The sequence below is a fragment of the Typopeltis vanoorti genome, chromosome 4 (assembly GCF_054136105.1).
Source record: "Typopeltis vanoorti isolate ZY-2024b chromosome 4, IOZ_Tvanoo_1.0, whole genome shotgun sequence".
Classification (NCBI taxonomy): Eukaryota; Metazoa; Arthropoda; class Arachnida; order Uropygi; family Thelyphonidae; genus Typopeltis; species Typopeltis vanoorti.
This window is the reverse complement of record NC_143552.1, coordinates 137062666-137074386: the sequence shown is the minus strand read 5'-3', so window position 1 is coordinate 137074386 and position 11721 is coordinate 137062666. Positions and strand designations below refer to the sequence as shown.

At 34.3% G+C, this 11721-nt stretch overlaps 1 protein-coding gene across 1 annotated transcript; it reads right to left on the bottom strand.

The window, feature by feature from the left end:
* Positions 1–8164: 8164 nt before the first annotated feature.
* On the bottom strand, positions 8165–11327 carry Fem-1 (protein fem-1 homolog B). The gene has a single exon (XM_090391473.1). It carries the CDS (start codon positions 10994–10996, stop codon positions 9062–9064), a length of 1935 nt encoding a protein of 644 aa, XP_090247599.1. The 5' UTR covers positions 10997–11327; the 3' UTR covers positions 8165–9061.
* Between the last annotated feature and the right edge of the window lie 394 nt (positions 11328–11721).

Below are 11721 nucleotides of genomic sequence, written 5' to 3'. Positions count from 1 at the left end.
AAGGATGATGCACTATATGCAGATTGGGATCTCAGTAACTATAAAACTGAATGAACATAATAGATACATCAGATTTCTGCAATAAGTAAAATCAAGGTTTTTGAAAGGACATGTCACAATATTTGAGTGCAGAATGAGCTAGCAAAAGCCAATCACTTTACATATAAATCAGAGGCTGAGACTCTTTATGGTTGTGGTGGAAGCTATTCTAAGCAAAATGTTTTTTCTATTTGGATTCCAAAAGAATCAATAGCAATCTCACTGAAGAAAAAAAAAGATTCAAAACTTATGGTACATAAATATTGCATATGGGCCAAGGGTTAGAAAAGCTTGCTCCACAGAACAGAGACAGCATGAGTAATGAACAGGATGACTAGTTAGTACAGCAAGTCTGAAAATGGGTACCGATAGTTTCTCTCTTTATATTTCCTATTTAGATGCTACCCCACAGTCACAGTTCATCTGCTCTTACGTGTGCCCAATCAGCTGGAAAAGACCTACGTTCAATTCTCGTCATGATGAGAGGAATCTTTATATAGGCTTTTTCAACTGAAGGTGCATTAGCCGATCTCATACGGGGGTAGCAGGCTTTTGTTTTCTCCCTCTCAGAAACTCAGAATTTTTCATCTGCATACAAAATTCTACTCTGACTGTTCATCAGAGTAGAATGATTTGGTAAGGAAGTAGTCATTAAACAATTCAAATGTCTTATTTCCAACAGACAGTCATTTAAGTTTTCTTTTTTTGACGGGGGGGGGTGCACTTTCATTAAGACAAGTTATGTTTCGAGCATGATGAATTTAAGATTTGTAGAACTGTTGTTCATAAGAGACTGATTTTCAGTTAGGTTTAGCTGGGATTATGGCTAAAGCAATTCAAGTTACAAGGCCAATATATATCATATCTGTTGGCTCCAACCAGCTGTCCTTGTCTGCAAAACGAAAAAATTCTGCTTAATTGGTATGAGACAGACTAACTTACTTTCAATTAAATATTTCTTATAAAAAGTAATCAGAATTTCAAACAGTAATAGCAGAAAAAACAGGGTTATTGTTTTTTTGTTTTTTTATTTTTTATGCAGAGAGAGAGCATTCCAAAATGGAATATACAGTACATATAATATAACACAACATGAAAGTTAAAGGTGAAAAGAATTAGAGCTGTTGATAAAGAGGATAACCGGGCTAGGAAAAATTGCTGCTGTGCATTACTCTGTATACACCAGAGAAAAAAAAAATAATCCACAAATATGATATGCTTATTGCAAGATAGTTTAGAACTTAGTGTATTTCAAAAAGGAAAGATTTCTTAATCAGAACCTGGATGGCATTAAAAAGTAGAATTAGGCAGAGTGAAATTTCTTTAAATGAGGCAGCTGAATTTTGGAGGGACTAAATTCATCTTTCATTCACTAGAGATGGAGAAAGAAACTGAAGTCATAGCTATTCTTGAGATGTTTCAAGGCTTCTAAAAAAGAGGAATGCAAGTACTATCATTGAAAAGCTGTGTATTTTACTTAACTCAGGACTAAATCCTCATGCTGGTTACAACATGAAGATTTTAGCCCTGACTTAAAAAAAAAACATTTGTTAAAAAAGAAGTCTTGAGATACTCTATCATTAGTAGCAAAGTCTTCAAGATAAAACTTTCACACAAAATAAGTGCCCACAGACAACCATACACCAAATTAAAGAATAATGAAGAAAAATTACAAGAGGACAACTTGCATGTGAAGCCTTTATACCAAACATGATTAAAATTCCTGATCAAGCTTTGCCAAATCTTTCTATAGCATTTGTAGAATATAGGCAAAAATCTCCAGTGGAACAACGACAGAATCCATACTGATGATTGCTGTTAGGTAGGTTGGAGCTTGCAAGTGGTGCAAAAGTTGGCCGTTAATGGATTTCCCCATTATTTTGGAGAGAAATGATGTGAGAGCAATGACACAGTACAGATTTCCCCTCCCCTCTTGATCATTTTCATTACTCAACTTGTGCTCGGCCTACTGTGTAGATGCTTTGTGTACAGTACTGTGATTGAATTGTTCATTTACTAAGCATTAATTATTATTTCTTAGGCTGTACATCTGTCTTTGCTAGCTATACAGTTACATGCATACAAACCTGTTATTTTTCATGCATGCAACTTCAGTAAATATTAGCTTTTGATTTACTAACAGAAGTTAACATGGAGAAGTTTTCTCTCTTCCATGAAATAGGAAGAAAACATATTAGAATATGGAACATATGTGAAAGCAGATTAAGTGAAAGGCAAGAACTCAGTGGTATGAAATAATAACTAGAATAATTAGCACCATGATTTTGTCCACCCAGTTTATGAAGTCTGGATGGACCCAATCAAAAATATAACTGAATTTGGAATGGTCTGGGTATAGAGAAATTCAGAGCCATTTGTTTGCAGCTTGAATGAAACTCTCAAAACTGAACTGTTTACCTATAAAGCTTAATCACAGATATTTTAGAAAACAAAGAAATAACTGCATGTGCTCTTTTTTGTCACAATCCAAACCAAGCAATGCATACTAGAATGACAATATATATTACATCACAAATGCACCATGAAACAGTAAAGAGAACTAGCAACGTCTGCAAGTATCTAGCACTGTTAGAGGCAATTTTCAGTATCATGAAGTAAGTGTTGTCCTACCATTTCACAATATTGGGGTAATATATTTGAAATCTGGGCTTAGCGTAACTATAAACTGTTATTCTTTCAAGATAAAATCCTGAGAGAATGCAATGACAACGTATGCGTCTCCTATGTTCACTTCATTGTATTAAAGCATATTTCAAGATCATCCTAATGAATGATAGTAACACTATATTAAATTACAAAAGGAATTTTCCAAGTTGCTGAATGGAACCTCCTAAAACTTCCTACTTGTATTGGCTAAGACAGATTTATGTTTTGATTTCACGGAGAAAGTTTTTTTTTTTTTTTTAACTTGGTCACAAAATACTTGCCAAGAAATCATATTCTTTACTGAAGTGTAACTGCACGTGAAGTGCCTTTACAATTGGGCCAGCTGTACATAAAGGTTGTTCATTTCACATTGACTGTCCCAATATCCCATATAATAAATATAACTTTCTCCTGGATGTATATATTGAATATGAAATATGTTGAATTTTACATTAAATCATCATATTTTCTATAAAAGTGGTGAAAAGGTGCATTATTATTAAAATATTATTATTAACCTTATTAAAAATATTTAAAACTGAGACAACTGTAGAATTTTTTTTTTTTTTGTGAAGACACTTAATGCACAAACTTTGCTTATACTGTACTTGGGAAAAGGCAGAACAAGAATATGATTTCTTGTGAAATCAAATTTGTTTTGATTTCATGTTAGGTGATATATAGTATCGTAAAAGAGGACAGGTACCGAGACTGTTTTAAAAGGGTAGAAAAAAATATCTGCAATCATCAGACATTAATTAATGTTGATATAAGTAGCAAGTTTTCAAAGCAGAAAACAGATTTACATAATTATGTTAACTAGCAAAAAGCTAATGCTTTATGGAAAATAGCTGATAATTAACTATTTAATTAAATATCTAAATATATAACAGAAGCTAATAATTTTCCAACAGAACCAATGCAACATTTTATCACAGAGTTAATTTTAGCCTATGTAGCAATTGCTTAAAAAGCCATTTTGAAAAGCTGAAGAAAGCAGGTAGGATCAAGATCAGTGCTCAATTCCGAGTATCTAAAAATATAAATCAAGAAGGAAGTTCCTGTAGGCATTGCATTATTTCATAGGTAGCTGTATAGCTATCATATTATTATTATTTGACATCTCCAGGGAGTCCAAGACTCATCGAGCTAGAGCACCTATTCCACAACTCTATCTCCACCACTCAACCTCATCTACACCAATGCCATCTACTGTCACCCACCACCACTGCCATGAGTATTTTCACAGACAATCACAAACATCCATGCCCATGGGATTCGAATTCACAGCCTTTTGGCTGGAGAGCGGATACACTAACCACTTGGCCAACCAGGCTGGCATATTTTATCATTACTGTACTTTGTTTTGAAATGAATACATAAAACGGCTTTGCCTACTCCCTATATGGGAACAAAAAGGTGTTAGCTGATTTTTTTTTTTTTAATGTAAAGAAATCTACATTAATTGTTTAAATTTACAATATGAATTTCAACGCATTATTCTGAGTAGTTATTCGTGCTATAATTACTTGGTAAAAGAATTTGTGAGAGGACTACGGAGAAGCCATAGACAGCCTTATCACATGAACCCAATGATGCTACATGTACAATAAGTTTATAACTTTTTTTAATTAAATGTATATCAACCACACACACATAAATTGTAAAACATACAGCAAATCACAGCTCTAAGTTTCACAAAAGGTTAAGGAGAAAACAGGAATCTTGTTTCTTAAACAGCTGGAAGTGAAAACAGATGGGGAAAACTCTACCAAAGAGCAAAAGGTAGAAGAGGATTTGGTGGGATTGAAGCCAGAGAGTTGGATACTAACAAGCAGCTGCTCATCAACATCTTTCAAACTTAAAGGAAATTAAAAAATTAAATAAAAATCTTGAGAAATGATAGCAACCAGTTCAGTAGCATAATGCCCATGAAAATATATAGAAGAAGCATAATGCAGAAAAAGAATGTCTATAAGAAAGTGATTAGAGCAAACCTAAGAGTAAGAGAGAGAGAGAGAGGAGTCATTGATTAACTAGACTGCCCCATTTTTGGATAACTATCAAGCATTTTTAGAGTCTTTTGGTTCACAACCCTAAATGCAAGATAGAAGAAAGACAGAATTAATACACAAAAATAGATATATAGTGAGTTATCATGACATTTGATTTAGTAACTCTGATTTATGCTTATTATGTGATCTTGAGCTTTCACTGTGCCTCTAATCTCAAAGGGCTGTTTCCTGTCTGATGTTGGAATGGACTCAGTTCTGCCTTTAAGCCTAATATATATATATATATATATATATATTGAGGTTTTTCATCCTGCAAAGCAGGTAAACTGGCCTCGAGAACTTAACACTACAGGCCATAGGATATACCAGGGCATAGGGCTGACCAATTTATCCTGTAAACGGATTGAGGTCCAATGATCAATGGACCCTCGACACTGCAAGGTAAAAGAGGGTATAAAGAAGATGAGATATATATATATATATATATATATATATATATATATATATATATGCGCCTGAAACATAGTTCAAGTCTAAAGATGGTACAACACCAGGGCAACTCATTGTAAAGGTGGGTAAAGCTCTGATCACTATTATTATTATTATTATTCAGGCCTCCATGGAGTCAAAATGCTCATCGTGGGAGGTCTAAGAACATAAAGTCTTAGAAGACTCATCGAGGGGAGGTCCCCCCCCCCCCTAAGAGAAACAAAGTCTATCATACCACTCCTTAAACTCATTGACCGTTCTCACTCTCATCACTCCATTAGACAATGCATTCCACAGTTCAACCACCCTCCACGCAAAGAAACCACTCCTCACCCTCTTGCTCACAGTTTCCTTTTGTAACTTCCAGGGATGGCCTCTTGTCATCACTCCTTCCTGCTGTTCAACCAAGCGAAAGAACTCCCCAGTGTCAACCCTGTAACCACCTCTCAACAGTTTAAAAGTCTCAATCATATCACCTCTCCCTCTTCTATTCACCAAACTCTGCAGTCCACATTCCCTCAGCCGATCCTCATAACTATCCTTGTACAGTCCTGAAACCATCTTTGTCATCCTCAGTGAGTAGCTACTCACTGAGGAGACCTCAAAAAAGGTTGAAACCTGTCTGGGTAGTGACCCCACCCATAATGTATTGCAGTTTACATCTTTTAATGAGATGTGCTTTACATAATGGGAAAATACTAAGAATACTGATCAGTGCTTTACCCACCTTTACAATGAGTTGCCCAAGTGTTGTACCATCTTTAGACTTGAACTATGTTTCAGGCATAAACTTAATTGTTTGCATACTTGGGATTAGGAATTAAATAACCAAGCTTATAAAATTACTTGGTAACCCTAATATACAGTATCCCCAAGTTAAAAAAAAATTAATTACACACACACACACATATATATATAGCAAACTCCTCTTGGAATTGAGTGAGCCAGTTGCCATATAACTCAATCTAACCTGAATTCAATTTGTAAATAATACACACACACACACACACACACACAATGATCTCCCAAATAATCCAACATTCAAATGAAGTTTCAGTTAAATGACCCTACAATGAGTTAGTACCAATTAATTTCTGATACAGCATCATGCAATTGTAACTTCAGTTATTCAACCCTTTAGTTAAGTTATATGCCAGACAAACTGCTTTCCCACTGTGACTGGATAATTTAAGCATGACTGTGTATGTGTGTGCATATACAGTATTATATAGTGCACCAGACACAGGACTAAGTAAGTCTAAAATGCTGTGTGATATGAGAATCAACTGTTTCTCCAGTTTTACATGGAAAAAATAATACAGAGAAAGTATGATCGCAATGCTAAACTTCCATGATTTGAATTTTTTTTTTTATATAGAAAACAATCACAAAATAATTCACTTAAATACATGTTTCCAAAACAAATGATCCTAGAATATAAACGGTAATGGCAGATATACTTAATCTCATTGCCAAATGACACACGAAGAAATCAGAAATAGAACAAAGCATTCTAGAATGTCTCAAACTTGGATGTTTAGTCCTGCTATAATGTTAGATTTGTGGTGAGAAGGAGGAAGGGTTAAAAGGCAGATGTATGCTAGCTGAAGCAAATTATCTAGTTTCGTTTTGAGATAGTTTATTACATAATACATGTAAAGTTCCATATCATAATATTTTTTTTTTTTACTTTAATTGTAATGCTTAAAATTATTAAACTATAAATTCACATTTAGGAATATGATGTTATATATATATATACTTCAACAAATGCAAGTTTCCTTTACCTTCCTTCCTCCTTTTATTTTCTCATTAACTTACAATAAACTTTATATATATATATATATAAATACTTGGATGTTTAGTCCTTGTTGAAGTTTCCCTATGATTGGCTTATGGAGAGATACTAAAAAGTAGTGTATAAGGAGCAGAATCCAGGATGAAGCAGGTAACTAGTGGTGTGCCTCAGGGCTCTGTGCTTGGGCCGTTATTGTTTAATTTGTACATAAATGATGTAGGAAATGACTTGAAGGGAGATGTTCAGTTGTTTGCTGACAATGCAAAGTTGGGAAGCACAATAAGAAATCAAGCCGATGTTGAGAGTTTGCAGGATGATTTAAATAAGCTGGCAAAATGGACAAAGGGTAATGGATGTCAGTTCAATCTGGAAAAGTGTAAAGTTATGCATTTTGGGGTTAAAAGATTTCCAGCTGTGTACCACATTGTTGGAACGGTACTCCAAGAGATTGACAAGGCTAGGGACTTGGGGGATTAGTGGATAGGGAATTGAAGTTCAGAGGACACATTACTAAGGTGTCCAAGATTGCACATAGGATTACTTGGTTACTGAAGAACACACTAACATCCAGAGATAAAGATGTTATTATTCCTCTTTATAAGGCATTGATACTTCCACATTTGAATTACTGTGCTCAAGTCTGGTGTCGCCTGGATTCCTTGGAGATGAATTGGTGGAGAGGGCTCAGAGGAGAGCGACTAAATTGGTGAGTGGTGTAGGGAGCTTGTGGATTACAGAGGTTGGTTGATAAGCGGAGAAGAGGAGATATGATAGAAACATTTAAATTACTTAAAAGATTTTATAAGATTGATGCAAGGGAAATATTTCAGATGTGTGATATTGATGGAAGAACAAGAGGTTATCCCTGGAAATTAAGGAAAAGTGTGGTTAACAAGGATGTGAGAACTAGATTTTTTGCTTGGAGAGTGGTGAATGAATAGAATGCATTGCCTGACCCAGTTGCGAGTGTTTCGTCTGTAAATGAGTTCAAGAAGAGGTATGATAGATATTGTTTTGATAGCTTGGGTCTCCCATGATGAGTCTTCTGACTCCATGGAGATACCCATATAATAATAATAATTTGAAATTATCTGAAATCAATAATTATTACCCAAAACAATTAACAAAATTATGCACACAATTTTACACTGCAGGATAACAGTTTTAAAATTAAGTTTCATTCAAAAAAACATTGCTATACAGTATTGAAAAACTGGCTTTATCAATTTACACATGAATTTACTTTCAATGTTCTTTATGTGGCATTTGAAAATACAGGAATTTATCATATCATTTTAATGGATCAAATTATACCTAATAATTGTTTTTAAATTTCTTCTATAAGTGTTGAGCACTAAATTACTTTTTTATTATATTAATTTTAAATCTAAAAGAAAGTGAGGTTACTATAAACTGCACCATGTAAAAATAAAGAAAAATGACTAATTATAAAAGATTTCAATTAACTCCAAGATGGTACTTTACTGGTTGAAGCTTGCAGGTATTCTATTCTTTCCAAGTGATCAGGGCAATGCAAATACAATTTGATTGGCAAAAATAATGACCATAAAGTGTCAGAATATTTAACAAATCCTCTTCCTGTACCACAAACTAGTAAGAATTTACTTAAAATCAACTGCGGCTAATTAAGTTGGAAGAAATTTGCTTTGATAATCTTAAAAAAAGAAATCTGCTGTGCAAAATATACATGACATTTAAATTCATATAAGCACATAGAAGATAAAAATCTAGGATATAATTTAAATATTCCAAATCTATTCTAATATTAAAAATCTTTACAGTTATTTTTCTGAACTTTCCTGATATTTTTAAAATAATGAATTCACAGCTGTTATCAAACATATACATGTTATTCTTAAGTTATTTTTTACAAAACTATTTTAAATACTACACACTTAAATCTACGAACACTCCTCGATATGGTAAGAAAGATATTCAAATTGACAGTTTTAAAAATTGTCACAGAAAAATAACAGATTAAGACAGTTATTCCTAAGAAATAAAATATTTAATCCAATCTAATTTCTATGTATTAACATGCACCTAGTTTTGGCTTATTTGGCACTCCATGCATTTCTATAAACCCAATAAGAGTATGTGGAACATGTCCTTCATATTGAAGATTATATTTTTTAACTGCCTTAGCTGCAATACACTTCAGACTTAATTTTGCTTGAGTCCGAAGAATTATTTCTGCTACTCCAGTAGTTGCAGCATCAAATGGCGTCTCTCCATGACTGTTCACAGAATCCATATGTGCGCCTGCTTCTATTAAGGCGGTGATGATAGAATGCAAAGTCAAGAAGTCACTAATGGGTTTTTGATATCCAACAATTATATGAAGTGAAGTATTTCTGTCCAAATCCACCGAATTGACATCAGCACCACACTGAATCAGCAATCGAGCAGTTGCTGAACAGGGAAAGCTGCATACATTTTTTGTGTGAAAGTCATCAACTGGTGTATCAGCATTAACAGCCAAATGCAATAAGGTTGAGCCATCTCGTGTTCTTAAAGACAAGCGATTGACTTTATACACAAGCTGAAAGATATTCATTTCTTGTTCTTTAGAACACCTTTTAAGTAATTTTGTAATTATTACAAGCAAATATAGTGTTGTGTGAATATTATCTTCTAATTCTTCTTGATGTGCTTCTAGCATTCCTGAACAGCAGGTGGGAATACTTGCAAGATTACGGTCCAGTTCTTTTACAGCTGTTTCTATAACTTCCTCTGCATAAACAAAAGGTAAATCAACACTAATATATATCATTTGGGAAAATACCTGTGCAAATCTCAGAAGATCTTTTCGGACAGTCATGTTGTTTTTGTGCCTCAGCCTAAGTGCATGAAGCCATAAATTGATACACCGATCAAATCTTGCACCATCGGCAAATACTGCACCTCGAAATATTATGGGATGAGGTACTTCGGGATTACTTCTACCTAAGATACGTTCTCGGATAATTAAAGACTCCATATGAAGTGCATTTGGATTATAACGTATCGATTGTAATTCATATGGAGTCTGACATTCAACTCTGTTATCATAAGCTGGTATTGGAGATAACACTTGCTTGGGTATAGAATTATATGGATCACCATATCTTTCTTTCATTGCCCATTCCATATAATAATAGGCTTTATCGAGATTATAATTATCCTTATCATTTGCATATGATGCTCCCAAAAGTTCTAATGCTTCAATTCTTTCTATTTGTGAACACCATGGCTGGTTAATAAAAAATTCCACAACTTCAGCTTTGGTCCTCTCTGCAGCAGCAATCAGAGGAGTCATTCCTATAACATTTTTTGTAATACTAGCACCACATTTCAGAAGTTCCTGAACTATTTCTAAATGGCCATGTTCTGCCGCAAAATGCATTGCTGTAGCCCCACAGTGTGCTTTCGTGTCTGGTTCAGCCCCCTTGTCCAAAAGATACATCACAACGTCTAAATGGCCTTTGTAAGCTGATATCATTAGGCAAGTATTATTATACTTATTAGCTATATGTATATTTGCATTATGATCTACAAGAAAACGAACAATGTCTAAACGACCATCATAACATGCTGCCCTTAACGGTGTCGAATTAGTACACGTGGGATGATTAACATCGGCACCGTGGCATACTAGCGTTTTCACTGCTGCAAAATGACCTGCTCCTGCAGCACACCAAAGGGATGTTGCACCTTCAATGACATAGCCATCAAACTGAACGGTACCTTCCCGCTCAATGTTCGGGTGAAATTTATTTAACAACATTTTTACCACATTATCGTGTCCATTTTTAGATGCAATTATTAACGGCGTGCACTTCTGTCCATCTTCTTCAACTAGGTATTCCAAATACTCAGGAAGTTCCTCAGGAGTTCTATCCGCTAACAAAGCATATAGTGTTATTGCCATTCCATCACGTGCAGCGTAATAAACACGACGCCTGAGCGATTCTTTCGCTTCCTCCATGATGCATTCCAAATTATATCAGGCGCTATCACAAACAGTGAAGTTCAAAATATTTATTTTTATTGGAAGTAAAGCTTTCAAAGAACTTACAGCTTCATAAATACGCAGCTTTCAAAACAAAGCTGTAAATTCCACATACATCCTCCATATGATGAAACTTCGTTAAATATATGCATTACGAAACTAACTTGAAAAGCTGAATTGTTATAAGAATTAACAGAAAAATATATACCATAAACTGAGTTACATAAAATACATCACACAAATATACAAAACGTGTATATTATTCATAACGTAATCCATGCAAAAAACATAATTGACTCCCTTCCGTGAGCACTAAATACTACATTTCGTAACCGCCCATGTGATTTGTTGACAGACCTATTCCCTATTCCCATAAACTGAGTTACATAAAATACATCACACAAATATACAAAACGTGTATATTATTCATAACGTAATCCATGCAAAAAACATAATTGACTCCCTTCCGTGAGCACTAAATACTACATTTCGTAACCGCCCATGTGATTTGTTGACAGACCTATTCCCTTAATGTACAAAGATTAGCCCCTTTCGTAAGTTAAAAAAAAAATCTTTCTAGAAATGTATCAAGGTTATTCAGAAGGAAAACAGGTAGAAATACAGGGACTGCAGGTTTATACTGTAGTTTATGCGTAAACATTTGGGAATATTATACTGCACAATTGTTTATCTAAATGACT

Bases quoted from the DNA above. Each gene is read 5' to 3' on its own strand.
- Fem-1 (XM_090391473.1), bottom strand. From the start codon at position 10,996: ATGGAGGAAGCGAAAGAATCGCTCAGGCGTCGTGTTTATTACGCTGCA.